The sequence below is a fragment of the Amblyomma americanum genome, chromosome 5, assembly GCF_052857255.1.
Source record: "Amblyomma americanum isolate KBUSLIRL-KWMA chromosome 5, ASM5285725v1, whole genome shotgun sequence".
NCBI lineage: Eukaryota > Metazoa > Arthropoda > Arachnida > Ixodida > Ixodidae > Amblyomma > Amblyomma americanum.
The window spans coordinates 209,547,867-209,564,487 of NC_135501.1; the positions used below are offsets into that span (position 1 = coordinate 209,547,867).

The 16,621-nt window shown below is 47.1% G+C and overlaps 2 protein-coding genes across 2 annotated transcripts in view; one reads left to right on the plus strand and one right to left on the minus strand.

Moving 5' to 3' along the window:
- Positions 1 to 97: 97 nt before the first annotated feature.
- Positions 98 to 5,487, plus strand: Atg6 (Beclin-1-like Atg6). The gene is made up of 2 exons (XM_077666754.1): positions 98 to 1,449; positions 5,198 to 5,487. The coding sequence occupies exons 1-2, from the start codon at positions 319 to 321 to the stop codon at positions 5,405 to 5,407; spliced, it is 1,341 nt and encodes a 446-aa protein (XP_077522880.1). The 5' UTR covers positions 98 to 318; the 3' UTR covers positions 5,408 to 5,487.
- A 3,725-nt stretch (positions 5,488 to 9,212) lies between these two features.
- Positions 9,213 to 16,621, minus strand: part of LOC144133572 (serine/threonine-protein phosphatase PP1-beta catalytic subunit) — a 28,391-nt gene continuing 20,982 nt past the window's right edge. The window contains exons 5-7 of the mRNA XM_077666755.1: positions 15,692 to 15,843; positions 12,946 to 13,080; positions 9,213 to 11,778 (exon numbers count right to left, since the gene is read on the minus strand). Coding sequence (XP_077522881.1) covers positions 11,680 to 11,778; positions 12,946 to 13,080; positions 15,692 to 15,843 — 386 coding nt within the window. The 3' untranslated portion in view covers positions 9,213 to 11,679. The remainder of the gene's footprint in view (positions 11,779 to 12,945; positions 13,081 to 15,691; positions 15,844 to 16,621) is intronic.

The following is a 16,621-nucleotide window of genomic DNA, read 5'->3' on the forward strand; positions in this document are numbered from 1 at the left end:
GCAAATGCGCAAGAAATTCAAGAAATTTATGATTCAATAAAGGCATTCGCGGGTATTTCGACAGTTTCGAAAACGGTTAGCGGATTGTGAACAACCCAAAACAAACTCGGGGTTTCGCACGCTACGATCTACGGTTGCTGCTGTCTCGGTGTAGCCGTAACCTGGGCCAGGCGTGGCACGCAGGTGCAACGCTGTTGCGCAGCCGCCTTCTTGTGGCGTCACCGCGGTAGGGAAACAAGCACGAGAGAGCGAGCGCGCTGATGTCGAAAATCTTTGTTTCGTCGTATTGATCCAGCTGGTGGGTCACACGACGTAGACATGGCCGGCCTCTCGGCGACGCTGACAAAGGACCGGACGTTCCCCGTCAACTTCACGTGTCAGCGATGCTGTCAGCCGCTGCGGCTGGACGCGTCGTTCTCGTCCATCGACGAGCAGACCCTCACCGAGCTGTCGGAGCCGATGCTGAGTCAGTCGGACCCCATCGAGCTGTGCGGGCCTTCTCCGGCGGTGCACTACCGAGCGCCGGGCGACGGCGTTTCGCGGCGCACCGTTGAGCCGCTTCGGTTCGTCGAAAGCGGCAACGGCTTCATGCTGGTCGGCGAGAGCTCGGTGGCCGCCGTCGACACGACCATCAGCCACAAGTTGGACGTGGAGACGCGCCTCTTTGAGCTGATGACGAACCAGTCGGCAGTGGACTACCCCATCTGCGAGGAGTGCACGGACAACCTGCTGGACCAGATGGAACGGCAGCTGGACCTGGCCGAGGACGAGTGCAAGGATTACAAGAAGTACCTGGACCAGCTCACCAACGGCGATGAGGAGGAAGGCGACCTCGAAGAGCTGGACGCCGAGTTCCGGAGACTTGATCAAGAGGAGCACGAACTGCTGGCGGCTGTGGAGAAGATCGAAAAAGAGCGTGCCGACGTGGAGGGCGAGCGCAAGCGACTCGCCGAGCAGCTGGAGCGGCTTAGAAGCGACGAGGACCGTTACTGGCGCGAGTACTCCGATCTTAACCGACAGCTGATGCAGTGCGCCGACGACCATGCTAGCGTCGAACGCCAGCTCAGATACTCGGAGAACAAGCTGAGCCAGCTGCACAAGACGAACGTGTTCAACGCGACTTTCCACATTTGGCACAACGGCCACTTCGGCACGATCAACAACTTCCGGCTCGGCCGCCTGCCCAATGTCCCCGTCGAGTGGTCCGAGATCAACATGGCCTGGGGTCAGACGGTGCTGCTGCTGTACGCGCTCGCCCAGAAGATGGAGATGACCTTCCAGAGGTACCGGCTGGTGCCGTTCGGCAACCACTCGTACCTGGTGTGCCTCGAAGACCGGACCCGCGAGCTGCCGCTCTACTTCGCGGGCGGCTTCAAGTTCCTCTGGGACACCAAGTTCGACCACGCCATGGTCGCCTTCCTCGACTGCCTGCAGCAGTTCAAAGAGCAGGTCGGAGGGCCGAAGCGTTGCTTTTGCCGCTTGTGTCCGATTAGGGCTGTCAGGATTTCATTTACTTCTGTACTAATTCCAGGTGAAACGCTCAGTGGTTATGGTGCCCGGCTGCTTACCCCTCAGACGCGGGTTCGGCCGCGGCGGTCGAATTTCTACGGAGGCGAAATTCTAGAGGCCCGTGGGCTGTGCGTTGTCAATGCACGCTAAAGAACCCCAGGTGGGCGAAATTTCCGCAGCCCTTCACTACGGCGTCCCTCATAGCCCGAGTCGCTTTGGAACGTTAAACCCCGTAAAAAAAAAGGTGTAAGCAATATATGGGCTTTGCTTGAAAGTGGTCTCTAGGGCCTCTGAAAATGGGGATAGAATGATGGCTTCTCTCTCCTCTTTAAGAGATTTGGAACGCTGGTGAAAAACAAGTCGCACTGCATATGGCCCAGAAGGAAGCACATTATTGAAAAAGGCTGTACCACCTTAGTTCTGCTCTTCAAATTAGCCGCAAGGAACTGGAAAGTGGAGTTCTAAGGTTTAACTATGTGCCAGTATTCAAGCAGCCTTTACATGCACTACTAGTGTCAGCCACTGCAACTGTCTATAATCTAATGGCATTCCCGTGTTGACATTGGCATGGTTTGGTTCGTAGCGTTTTGAAAACCGCGATTGCATTGGCGAAGCATGGCTTGCTGGACCAGTTGGTCCACATTTTAAAACTGAAAATACTGGAAATGAGCTGTTAGTCCATAAAGCCCATAGTGAACCGAGATTGTTTGCATAGACCAGCATTCTTTGATCATACAGTTAACGCAGCTCCTCAAAATGCCCTAATTTTCAAAAACCTGTGACCTTATTGGCCCAAACCATGGATTTCCACTAGTTGTGTCATCTTTGATAGCGAAATGAACAGTTAGTAGTTGCTGCCAGAAGTCAGAGGTTGCAAGCATGATATCTGGATGCAGTGTGTTGTCCTCCTCCTGAGCAAGAGTTTACTGGTTTGATCCTGGTCCTCCGCAAGCATTTATGTCTAAGACAGTATGCAAAAATGCTCATAGACTAGACTCTTCTACATGTTAAAGGAAACTCTAGGTGGTTGAAACCAATCCATACTTCGCTATATTTTTGGCTATATGCTGGGTATTGCTTTGATAGAAGATAATGTATTCACTTTCTCTGCTCATTCTTTTTAGTTCTTGAAAAACGAGCCACTAGAGACAGACAAGCTTTAAGATGGTTTCAGCTTTGTTAAAGAAATGTCATCCACTAAGGTGGCTCAATGGCTGCGGTGTCCAGCTACTGAACCGAAGTTCACGGAATCGATTCCTAGCTGCGGTGGCCACATTTCGGGGGAGGCGAAATGCAAAAGCGGCCACATGCTGTGCAATGTCAGCAAACCCTTTATATGACAGCAGGAGACACTTGCTTTAAGTGCTGACAACTGTACAACGGTACCAGATTCTTGCGTGCTGAATATTACCGAACTATCAAACAAATCACTGATCATATTTTTATTTTGCGCTAATAGACCTCCTTGATACTCTGCGCGTTTTTACAAGCACGGGTGTGCAATTCGATTAAGCCTGTTGTGGCAGAAAAAAATGTTTGGAAAACTTAGCCTTTTCCATCAGGCGACTGCCTCATAATACTTCTTGCACCCTCTGTCCCCTTGTCATAATGGTCGATGGACAAGTGAAAAACTGTTGTTGCTGCTCTTTCTTTCCTTTTTTTTGCTCCTGTATGTTGCCCTCCCCACGTGTAGTGTACTTGGCATTGCCTGGTGAACCTTCCTGCCTTTCCATCCTTCTGCTTCTCTCTCTCTCTTGATGAAACTTGCAACTGCAACAGAAGTTTTCTTATACTTTGAAAAGGCTGAAGTAGTGACACATACCACATTTGTACCTCCTTTTTCTACAAAATCAGTGGTTGAATCTAATTGAAAGTGATGTCATTCAGTTTATAGTGTCACTCCGAGTATGAGTTCTCCAATTTTATGCATGCGAGACAAGCAAGGACAGATTCAAGTTGGCCTGTATCAATAGCTTCCAATAACAGAAAGGATGCCGTCACTGATAAGCTAGGAAAGCTCGAGAAATGAAATACAAATATGGCTATCACCGGCCGTTTTTGCAAGCAGACCATAGTGCTCAGAGATCAGCGTAGATCGCTGAGGCTAGGCTACGCTTCCTAACGGTGATCACAGAGGCCTTTTCAGTCTTGGCATCGCAAGTTAGAATTTAGTGGCGGCAGAAAATTGCTCCATTTTTAAGTTCCATTTTCTCAACAATGAATTCATCTTTTCTGCATCACAAACATCAGTCAGAACTTAGCAATGTCACACTCCATTCTTCAGCCGCCAACGCCAGTTCTTCCCCCATGGAAGTTTGTACAGCTCAGCGACAAGCCAACAGATAATTGCCGGCCAACATCTGCTCATTCGGCATCGTTGCTTCGCCAGAAATTTGAGGAACAAGATGCTTGCCTGCCGGAAGGATCCATTGTTGTCTGCGTAGATGCAAGCATACAAGATTGCAAAGCAACAACAGCTAACTACTGCCCGTGCAGACCTGCCCTGAATCAAACCTCTTGGTTTCAGCTTACGGAACCCCCTTCGTCCTTTCGTGCCGAGCTCGTTGCAGTTCAAGAAGCACTCTGCTCCGTGGCCAACATAACTATGCTCCCTGCGGCCCGCGTTGTCATCCGCATTGACGCCCTTCAAGTTGTCCGGTTGCTACGACGTGTTAGCTGCTGTCCAACGATATGCCAGGACATCCACCGGCTCGCGGCATGCATCCCGCAGCCAGTACATATTGAATGGGTCCCACGGGATCTGCTGACCTATCAAAGCCAGGCAGATTTAGCGACCCGCCTTGCGAATACAAACTCATCACCGCCTCGGCTCCTTCATTTGGACAATTTTACCCTCCTTTCATGAAGAAACTCCTCCGGCGCCGCACACGTGCTCTCATCCCTGCGTGTGCGGTAACCCTCCCCCGCGGTCTTACCCATGCAGAGGAGGTTGCGCTTGGGAGGATCCGGGTCGGGGTTGTCCTCACATCAGCCGTCACTCGGAAGTGGCCGCAGTACCGAAATTTGTTTCCTCGGCCAGGGTGTCCGATATGTAAACACGAGGGCATTGAAGCCGACATACATCACTTACTGTGGGACTGCCCAGCCCTCAAGCCTACAAAGATCCGGCACCTGATGGTAGCAGGTGTTTCACCAAGCAACCCTGCTTCATACATTGCCTGGATTCAGGGACCGCACCATCGTTCTCTACTGGACTTCATCAAAACAGCTAACCTTTTTCCATTCATTTAATCTACACTACATCATTCATCACACCTTCACTCATCATTGATGCCCTGGGGCAATAAATTGCACCTAAAGAAGAAAAAAACATCAGTGTAGCCAGAAAAGGCCACATAATCAGCCTTTACTAATGGCCTTTTCGATAAACTTGCACTGGAGCTGCCCCAAAACCAATGCGGTGCGCAGGGGCCGACAGGGGTCCATGGTATAGTGGAGCCCTATGTGCAAATATCAAAGTTAAACTAGCGCACCGGTAAAGACTAGATATAGTTGTTCTTGGCGTCCCTTTAGAGAACCCCAGGTGGTCAAAATTAATTGGGAGCCTTTTGCTGTGGCACTGCTCATATTCAGTGTGCAGCTTCAACACATTAAGCGCCCCCTGATGAAGAAGTCTGGTGTAAAGCACTAGGACTGCAGGCTAAAAATTCCTATTTTTCTTCCGCAGGTCAGCAAGATGGACTCAAACTTTTGCCTTCCGTACCGGATAGATAAGGGCAAGATTGAGGACAGCAGCACGGGCCAGTCGTGCTCCATCAAGATCCAGTTCAACTCGGAAGAGCAATGGACTAAAGCACTGAAGTTCATGCTCACCAATCTCAAGTGGGGACTGGCCTGGGTGTCAGCCCACTTTGCCGCCCGCGACACAAGCAGCTGATTCAACATGCAATGCGAAGCTGCTTGTCTATACAACTGTTGTATATACACCAAATGTGATATAAATCTGTTTTGCGAGTAGCTGTTCTTTGGTGTGACTGTCGTATACTCATGTGCTGAATAGTTGGCAGCATTTGCATAGATGTGATGTTTGCCTGGGCACACATCCGCTCAATACGGTGGCTGAGTGGTTATGGCGCTCGGCTGCCGGCCCGAAAGACGTGGGTTCGATCCCGGCCACGGCGGTCGAATTTCAATGGAGGCGAAATTCTAGAGGCCCGTGTCTTGTGCGATGTCCACGCACGTTAAAGAACCCCAGGTGGTCGAAATTTCCGAAACCCTTCACTTCGGCGTCTCTCATAGCCTGAGTAGCTTTGGGGCGTTAAACCCCCATAAAACCATAAAACCAAACATCTGCTCAATACATTATGCTAAAGACACGGACGCAGACAGAAGGGATACACACAGCGCTGACTTTCAACTGTTTATCCTTGAAATTTACATGTATATATACGGCTTGATGCGCAAGAGGTGGCAAACAAATGCAATGCGCAAAAAAATTGCTAATCGCGTTTCGCCCGCTTTTCCAAGTATGCCCGTTCTTTTCCTGATAAGAGAAGAAAGGTGTGCTGACGCAAAGGTCGCCCAACGCAAAGGCCGCGGCGGTGGCTCAGTGGTTATGGCACTCGGCTGCTGACCAGAAAAAACGAGGGTTTGATCCCGGCCGTGACGGTCGAATTTCGATGGAGGCGAAATTCTAGAGGCCCGTGTGCTGATGAAACTGTGCAATTTGTTCAATAGGTATTCATTTACATTCGACCACTTATTCATGCTGAATTTGCAACAGAAGTTTTTTTATTACCGGCTTCATGGTTTGCATAAACATTTATTCCAAACAACAGTGGTACTTCAATCCATGCAGTGAAATCTTCCTCTGCTATTTACCCAAGTGTTTCATTTGTTGTACTGGCAGGTGGCCTGCTTTGCTGTGGCGTTGCTTTGGCAAGTGGTCTGAAATTTACTTCATGCCGTGGAATACTTTTCACACCGCATTATGAGTGCAGTAAACACGATATATGAATTCACTGCTGGCATGGACCCGACGTTACATTTTAACGCAATTGTTTTAAGGAGCCCGTGTCGCAGAAAACCAGGCGTCTCAACAGAGAGCGAAAAATCCACGAAAAATCCCGTCTACCTAGGTGCTCCACCTAGCTAGGCCACATGACCTTGTGGCAGCACACAACTTGCCCACCGAATTGTAAGCAAACTGTCCACTAGTGGCAGCAATTGCCATTGTAAGGAAGTGGCACATCACTTAACCACTGCAACAGAAGTGGTACGAGAACTCCATGGGATCTATGAATGTAAAATAGAGAATGCCCAATTATGCATCGCATCATAGAGTAAAGGCAGAGCTTGAGTGTCCCCTCCAATTTTTCTAAGAGCTGTTGAAATACAGGCTTGCAGATTATCAGGACAAACTGCAACGCTCAAGACACAAGCTTCACTGAGCATGCAATGCAAGAAACCGAAACATGAAAGGGGACACCACAGGTGACCTCTTGCCACCGATTATTTCTCTGAAAGCAGCATGCCTGACAAAATCGGCTGGCAGTGGCGACACCTGTATTTCATTCTTTGGTCTTTATAGTTTATAAAAGCTGTTTTGCATGGAAGTAGCATTTTTGTCGTTGGATACGGACCAGCTTCAATTTGCTCTTGCTGTCCCTTAAACCCCCAGCAGACTTGGACCAGCCAGGTCTGACCGTCCTCCCTGGCTCATGATGTGTGCTCTTTAAGGCATCCAAGGTGAGTAGAGCTCGTCTAAAGCACTTGGTTTCCCAACAGATGGCAACACAAGTACTAAATGACTATTTTGTGCCATTTTCGAAAAAAAAAAAATGTCAGGTGTTTAGAAGAGAGCATGTGGCTGTTGTAACCATATCGAAGTTCTGAAAGACAGAGCTGTAACATATAAATAATTTAGCCCAGAGCCGCATGGCCATGGTATTTATGCTGGTTAATGAAGTGTCCAGCTGCCACTAACTACACCAGGGGCTGGATTGTGTCCACGCATAGGCTAAAAGGTGTTGAGGAACTTGTCAAAGCGCACCACATCGGCACGAGGGTGAACGAGCAATCAGTCATCGAAAGTATCGAATTTTCAGATGGTACATTTAATTGCAACTCGATTGCAACTTAAGTGCTAAAAGGTGCTTCACTGTTTTTGCTTTACAGTTTTTGAATGTTCTGTCATGTCAGCCACTAATGGCCATTGCACAATATATTTGTGTTCCTATTTTTGTTCTAGCTGCAACACTGCACTTCAGAAATCTTTGTTGCCTCAAAATGAAACTTGCTAACCTCAATATACAGACGGTGTTTCACCCAAGCCTTCACACTATTTTCAAAAATGGGCTTTTTGAGTTTGAAGACCACTTTTTCTTTGGCATAGCATTGTCAGCTGTGTAGTACATCAGAGTAAAGCTAAGACGTGCTAACTAATATTGAATAGTTTGCTTTTTAACTATTACTGTTAGGTTCCTTAATTATTGTGAGGCGTGTAGCCCACTGCAAGTAATATCCATATCAGTTTATAGAATTTCAAAAACGCAGTTACCCTCAGCACTGTGGCCCAACAAATCTGGGCTATTTCAGCGAGTCACGTGCACTAGAGAGGTTGCTTTGCTCGCAAGCTTCTCGCAAGCGCATGTAGCGCATGTATTTTGCCGTGATGTAGCCAAAATTTGTTGAGCCACAGCGGCGAGGCCAACTGCATTTTCTTAATTCTAAAAACTGATATTACTTACAGTGGGCTACACGAATCTCAATAATTAAAGAGCCTAACAGTAATAGTTCAGAAGTTCGATATTAGTTCACCAGCCTGGCAGTTGCACGTCTTAGCTGTATGCTGATCTACACTGTTAACGATGCCATGCCAAAAAAAGTGCTCTTCTAACTCAAAATGCCCATTTTTTAAAAACAGTAATTTCTTTGGAGAAACACCCTGCATGAGCTGAAAGACATTAAGAGTTACCTGCTACTTTCAATGCAGATTCTGGGCTGGTGCCTCATGAAAGCATAAAAGTAAAGATAGTTTCAGTTTCACGTGAAGGTTTTTCAAGTAACCTGCTAAAGCTAACAAGAGCAAGCAGATGCTAGTTGAAAGCAAACAGTGCAATCCATGGGACTACAGACTAGGTGGGACAAGGCACAGCCAGTGGGGACAAGGCTGTTAGTTTGCTTTTTGCTGTTGGTTAGCTTCTTGTTTAGGCAAAAAGATGAAACATAAAGCAATACTTTTTATCGCGGAGGAACTGTGTGGCAGCTCCGGATGTGGGCGGAGCTTCACTACGACAAATCAGTAGTTTGATTTGTATCAAACCATAGTTCAAAATTTTTACTTTCTGGACCCATGGCTCCACTTGCAAGAATGATAACAGCAATTAGTATTAGTTTAGAAAATTCCTATGCCTCGTGTACACTTCGAGTACACTGTACGGTGTGTCCAAAGAACAGAACTACAATAGGTACAACCTACACAAGTTCATCGCAAAAGGAGGCAGAGTGGTTACAAACAAGGGAAAGGCACTGCAACTTTCATTCAGGCACTGAGGGCATGAAAGGAAGGAAAAGGAGTGACCACCTGCACAGACCTCAATGTTGCTTCCATCTAAATGGAGCGACAGAATTCAGTACAGCAGCCACAGCCATTTAACCACCACAGTGGGTAGCTTAGGTACCACTTCTGCCTTTCTTCGCAAGATGATGAGTGCTGGAGCAAAGAAGATCACAGGAGTCAATTTCTTTCCGAACTGTTTATTAACCTCTGTTTGAAAGGAGAAAGACATGCCTCTTAACAACCTCAAGCTTCCAAGAGAAACGGCCGCTACACGGCAAGCCGCATTGGTGGCCGCTAATGCCACGGTGCCTAGGGCAGCAACCACACTGGCGCAGCGGTGTTACGCACTTCCGTTTCAGGCCCAACAGCCAGCAAACTTAACGGTGTCCACTCCATCTCTCGGCTCATTTTATTCAGCCCAGCACAAAGACGTTTGCGCCGCAGCTCATAATGTTCATTGCATGATACACACAAGCCAAAACACCAATGGCTGTGCAACATTAAGGGCCTGTGCAAAGACTGGCACCGGGCTTCACCTATTTTTTACTGATGCAACACCGCACAAAATCTTGTGACGCACTTGAACCACACCCTCCGTCAAGGAGAAAAAAATACGCAGCAAAGCGAGTCTATGGCTTGTCGTTATGTGTCTTGCCAGAGTTTGTACAACAGCGGGAGGACTCCTTTTCAAAAGCAAAGCTTAAAATATTTCACAGACAGGTTACTCCAGGTGCAACAGCTCATCAAAAAACAAAACACGTCCAAAGAAAAACTATTCTGCCAGCAAAACTACTGAAAGCCTATGGCAAAAAGTGGTTACGTGAATGTGAAGAAAGGGATCCAATTTGCCATTCAGTGAGCAATTTTCAAAACCTGGTGCTGTGCCTAATGACAGGAGTTTCCTGCCCAATTCCACTGCATTTGCCACATGACCCAGCCCCCACATAGAGAGATAATCAGATACACCATGGTCATGGGACCGAAGCTTGCCAGGAAGTTCTCTGTGATTCCCTCGTCAATCGTGTTACCCAATCTCCGAGTCTCAAATGCACGTTCCCAGGTGGTGTTCGCAGCAATGAACACACACACACGCTTGCACCTTGCAAGCATGCAACTCTGCTTTGGCAAGTTGCCACAACTCGTAGCCACGATGATACCACACTTGGGAGAAGCCACCTGAGCATTATGCAACAGAAGCACACATGCCACTATTCCACATGCAGAGATGACAATTTTTTTTCAATCCATAGGATGCAAGCAGATCACACGACACACACGTGCGGCCACTGCCGCACGTGTGGACAACACAGAGGGAACGCACTGTACACAAAAGGCGGCATTGTGTAACAATGTCATTGTGAGCTCCCCTACATGGAAGATGCGTCTCAGATAATGCCGTCCCAAAAAAAGTCTGCACGAACACTCACCTGCTTACGTGGAAGGGACTGAAGGGACAGAAAAAAGGGAGGAGGCAGACAACTGGGATGGTATGAAACTTTCCTTCCTCCCCCCCGATGAAGTTAATGGCAAGTTAATGCCTCGCCAACGTTGTGAGAGCAGGGTCATCGCTACCTCCAGGAAGAAAAAGAAAATAATAGCAATAGTGAAAAAGCAGTGTTGACAGTACAGGCCAAGAGAGGGAAAAAATAACAAGGTGAACTCTGGCTGCAAGCCTCATTTCATACAACGCCACGCAAAATGGAGGGGTAAGATAATTTACACTCTTGCCACCCAGCCTAAGCTGTAAGCACCACAGCAAACTTAAAAAAAAGAGGTGGGGGGCACAACAGTCTAGCAGTTTGCCAGACCACTAATGCTATATTAGATGCATTGGACAACCCACTCCGCATTTCCTCATTTTTGAAGAAAATGTTCCACAAATTTCCACCACTGTCTGAAACAATAGTTGTGCATGCGAATGTTTCAAAGCAAAAAAAAATAATAAATGTCGGCACGAACTTTGGGTATCGATGGGTTTGAACGTGCCCCTCGACCACACACTAAAACAGCGGCCTCCCAAGCCCTTAGAGGATTACGGGGCCAGAACCGTGCATCCAGCAGCGCTTTTCAGCTCAAACTGCCCCATCTTTGCAACACCGTCAGCAAGGAGGGCACAGGCTCCTACCCTGTTCGCAGCGGTCACTTCTGGCCCTCACACAGAGCAGATACCAAACAGAGGCACAGAAGGGGAAGCAAATTAACGCACAAAAAGAAATGCGGGGACGATATGAGCAACAAAGAGAAGATGAAAGATGAAAGTTTTACACGAGAACCATCACTCAATGAGACAGGAATTATAACCTTTCAAACGCAACAGTAGAAAGAGCTGGGAGGGTGGTACACACATACACACACAAAAAAAAACTAACAGCTGATGGGGACCAAGCCAAAACAGCGCGGGGCCAAAGAATAGGGCGTCCGCGCACAGGCTACGAAGACGGCGGCCCAGAAGAAGAGCCAGTGCTGAGCCAGCGTGGCGGCGGAGGCGGCGACAATGGCGTGGAAACTGAGGGGATGCGGGGAAGAGGCGAGCATGTAAGTTCTTGTCTGTCGGCGGTGGTGTCGTCATGTTGGGTGGAGACACTCCGTGTAGTTTTCTTCGTTCCCCCCTTGTTCCTGTCCTCCTTACATCCCCAGAAATACGACATTCACTTCTTCTTGACGGGCCCCCGGGGCGGTGTGACGGGCCGGCCAGAGTTGAGACCACCGTATTGGTACTTTGCCTTCTTTTCCGAGGGCTTCAGAATCTGCAGGAGTAACGAGAACAAAACAACAGCCTGAGAACTGATGTTAAGGGGGGGGGGGGGGGCACAGGTCTTTGCGGCTGAAAATTGGTGAAAAAATCAGATTTTTGATCTTTTCATTTTATGATCCTGAGGTCATTGCGCAGCTATCTACTACAAATTTTCGTTGAAAAATACCATTGAATTCATGCGTTACAACATTTCCATTAACACCTCTTTTTGGGCTAATTGGCGCATACTTGAATTAGAGAAAACCTAGCGCCAAAATATGCAAACCACAAGACAAGAACGAAGACAAGACGCAAGCGCTAACTCACAACTGAAATTTATTGAACCCAGGATGCAGCTTATATATGGTGAAGCTTCAAGGGGAGGTGAAGGGTGACAAGGAGGAGAGGGTGGACAAAGGCAACATCGCTTCACAGAAACGGGCAGGCAGCCAAAAATCACACAAGAAAAAGAAAAATTACATGATAACTGAATCTAAAAAGTTAAACTCTGAGGCAAAAAGAGATAAAGAAGGAGTACTGATGCACCTACAGCCAAATTTGTTCATGTAGAAAGCCTCCAGACTAGCACGCGCAGTCTTGTCTATGCTCTTGCAGAGAATCTTCATCTCATTCAAACGCGCCTCGCACCCGTCACAGCTCATTACGTGCGCAACCAAATGTGCGTACTTATCTTTTAAGTCTGGCAAATTTCGGGCATGGTCCACCAAACGCTCGTTGATGCAGCGGCCAGTCTTGCCGACATAAAACTTCCCACAAGTTAAGGGGATAGCGTAGACCGCTCCTACGGAACACTTGATAAACGGAGTGTCGTGCTTTATCTGGCAACCCCGCTTCCTAGAGTTGCAGATTCCTAGAGTTGCATGCTGCTACTGGTTTTCCAAATCAAGTAACCAAAATGGCGACTTCTGGTTGGCTGGCGGCATCAGCCGCTTGCAGCCTGGCGCCATTTTGAGTTGGTCACACTGCTCCACTCCAAGAAAACATCAAGTGTAGAAGCATTAGAAGTACCGAGACGTCGGAAAATACGGAGAAACAAAATACAGTCACCTGACTAAAGCAATGCAAGTGTTCCCATGGCAAGCAAATGACAGTGTTTCAGCGTAGAACACTCTTGAGACGATGGCACCGTCTCAGTTGAGACACACCAAGACGCACATACCTGGAAACTGCACATGAGCGTCTCATCGACGGACATCATGCCGCCTGCGTTGTCGAATTCACCACAGTAGTTGGGTGCCGAGAAGAGGGTCACCAGCTGGCGTTTAGCGAAGAACTCATACCCATCCTCAACCACCTGCACGATGAAAGCAAAAAAGTCAAACAAAAGTGCTGGTGCCAAGCGTAAAGTTATACATACTCCCCACACAAATGGCTCCTACCATTCAAGCACAAAGTGAAGTTGGCCTGCATCACCAGGTTAGGGCAAATGATCCCCCAAGGTGGAGTAGATTTGTAATAAGGGAGTAATCACTCATTGGCATCCACCTAAGTGCAGCCATTCGGCTACAAAGCTAACACCATAAGCTTGCCGTCCCTGTTAGCTCAGATGAGCGACTGCTCCAGTGAAGCACTGGTCCTGGGTTCGAACCTCGGACCAGGACGAATTTTTCTTAAACGGGGACACGGCTCTTTGCGACCAAAATAGGACAAAAATCCGATGTCTGATCTTTCCATTTTCACAATCCCGAGGTCATTGCACAGTTATCTACAAATTATCATTAAAAAATACCATCTAATTCATGCGTTATAGCGTTCCAAAAACGTAAAACTGCGTGCGCGGCGCTTTAAACTGAGGCCTAATTGCACCGAACCTTGATCTGGTGGCAAAACGAAGGCAAAAGTGCTGCACTCCTTGAACAAGTGCAGAAAGTGCAGCAAAATCGAAGAGACCGCAAATGATGTTCGTCAGGCGCTAAAAGGGAAATATTCCGATTTGCACAAGTCAGCCCGCATTTTTTCTGAGAAATTGTCATTGTGTTTTGCTACATTCAATTTTTTTCCTGCAAAATATAGGAGCTGCAAAAAATGCAGCATGCATGAAAATGGTGGCAATAGAATGTGCTTTCTGAAGACATTTACTTCCACACAAATACCTAGTGTGAATATTTTTTTAAAAAATTGGCAAAAACTTAGAAGTTGATAATTAGAAGAAAACTACTGAAAAGTTAAATCTTAAGAATGGCCGTTTTCAGATTGTTCTTGAAAAATCTGCCACTCAATGCAAAATGTAATGTACCAAAACATAGCTTGATAAATGCACAAGAAAGTTTCAAAAGACGAAAAGAAATTGCACAAACAGAAAAAGTATATCCACCATACCATTTATGACGATGTACAATTAAACCTGGATGTAACAAACCTCCATACAGCGAATTCCTCGATATTACGAAGTTTCTCAATTCCCCAACAACGCCCCCATTGAAGTACGTACATTTGAGACCTCTATGTATTTCCGGTGTTTGTTCCGAGCACGGTGCATATCGCGGCTGCAGAGGATGACGGAGAGCCGGAGTATGGTTTTACTTAAAAGTGATCGGAAGAGGGATAAGGGAATAACGAGGCACAGGAGTGCAATTTGGCGGTCGTGATAAGCGCTTGTTTACCAGCTTCGGCGTCCGCCTTCGACACGGAGCAAATTGCGGGCTCAGGCGAGATTGGCAGCAGCGGGTGAGATTAGACACATTTCTACCCAGCGCTGATCGCGAAGATTGCGAAGCACGCCGATGATAAAATCGCCAGTTTGGCAGCAATTTCCGCAACCTAGTGCAAGATGCGGACGCTAGCGAACGAGCATGTAGACGCCAACCCTCCATTGCCTGTGGAGCTACCGATGTGGTCGTAGATTTGGTGGCGATCGACAGACAGCTTCACAATACAGTGTGCACCCTCGTTATTTTTGCAGCTTGCTAAGAGGCGGCAAAGGCAAAAATGTGATTCAGACTATTCACTATGTGCCTTCTGAGCTGTTCGTTTTGGAAAATGAAGCACTGTAATGTGCTTACACAGCTTCAAAATGTTTGATTTCGTTTTTTGCATTTTTCTCAGTTTCATTTTCTGCACCACCCTACGCACTGCTGACAAGCTTTTCCCGGCTTTGGTTCGCGCGATTTTCACCATTCTTGTTTTATTTGAAAGCTGAATAATTGGACCTTGCAATAAAACCATTAACAGCACTCTTAATAAACTGTGAAAATATTAAACGGCATAAAAAAAACCTTTGTTCCTTGCCACTTTTATGTGAACTTCAAAACATTGCAACTTTGGTTAAAGAAGGGTTAGAACACCGAAAGTACCCTTATTGCAAGCATTAATAACAGTAGAATCCACTGGGATAAAAATTATTTGAATCAGAGTAGCCAATTTTTTCAAAAAGTTGTCAGAATAATTTTACCGAAATCCTTGAATTAATAACAAACGACATAATATGCACAAAAATGAACACCATATTTGAAATCAGCACACTAAAATACATAATAGCTGAAGTTTTCATTATGCTAAGTCCAATATTAAAAATTTTACTCTAAGACCCTCTTCCCCCCTTAAAACTGAATAACGAGCTCTAGTCTCAAACTGTCCTAAAATTTTTAATATTCGCTCACCTCTACTGAGAGCCAGAAAGCCTTAACGCAAGTGCAAAAAATCGTTTTGAGCGTGCCTTGATTTTGCGCAGCACGGCACAGAAAATCACGTTTGTATCAAAATGACACGGTGCCCCACCCCTACATAAAACAACTATGGGAACTAAAGGATGCCAACATCTCTGCAAACACCAACAGTGAACAAAAGATAGTATGGTAAAATTGGTAAGTAAAGAGCAAAAACTTAAGACAAAAAAAAAAGTCTCTCACATCCCGTCCTGTTTCCGAGGGGATGGCGCGGCAAATGCCTAAAAAGGACCCACCCACCTGGTGCGCTCTGCATATTAAGTCCAGGTCGTGCCTGTTGAGGAACTTGGAGACCACATCAGCCCCAAAGGTGAAGGAGACGCCACGGTCATTCTCGCCCCAGCCCTGGACATCCTTGTCCGGATCAGACCAGAGCAGGTCACACAGAAGGCCTGCACCCAGAGAAGAGCCCCATTCAAGCGCAATGCCCCATGCTGAAAACAATTACCGGAACGTGTGAAAAAACTAAATGCCTGAAAACACAGCCCAAGAACAACGGGTTCAGCATAAAGCATGCACATTATAAAAGGTGAGATCATCAACAGAGGCTTGGAAAGTGGCTGACCACAGCTTGCGCCTGCCAACCACGCTTGTACACATCCACTTAAGCTCCTGCTTCAGGAACCATAACCTTGCCCATGCCACGGCCAATTATGACCCAGATCTTGTGTGCTATAGTCTTTCTCAAAAACAGGTAGGTGGGCGCTGCCATAATGGGCCAATAGCAGCCAATAGCGGTCACACAATGCACCGCTTTCTCGTGGTGTGCACGCTTTGTCCAATCCCAGTCTTGAATTTGAGATGCGGAAACTCGTAAGCCACCGCACGGCCCCTAATCACAAGCAAGCCCTGTTCCAACGCCGCCACCGAAAGCGGAAAATAAGAGTGCAAGAATTCACAAAGAAAACAAGACCAAAGTGGTGGAGCTCTATTTTGGGGGGGTGCTTGCGCTCGTTGTATATTCAATTTGAAGTAGTTTCATGATGAATTAAGCACTGATGGTTACAGGAGAGGTAGCTATTACACATACTGCTGAAATTAGTAGCTTGCCAAAAAACCAACTTTTTCGCGATATTTCGGCTTTCAAACTTTGCGTCCCCAACTTAATTGTGATCCGCTTCGATGCGGCTGTTGCTGCCGTTATTTCTTTCCATAATACAGTCGCCACCC

What these genes read in the sequence shown, in the direction of transcription:
- Atg6 (XM_077666754.1), top strand. Translation starts at nt 319, where the DNA reads ATGGCCGGCCTCTCGGCGACGCTGACAAAGGACCGGACGTTCCCCGTC. An exon ending in TGCAGCAGTTCAAAGAGCAG is followed by an intron (nt 1,450 to 5,197) that starts GTCGGAGGGCCG and finishes TTTCTTCCGCAG; the next exon opens with GTCAGCAAGATGGACTCAAA.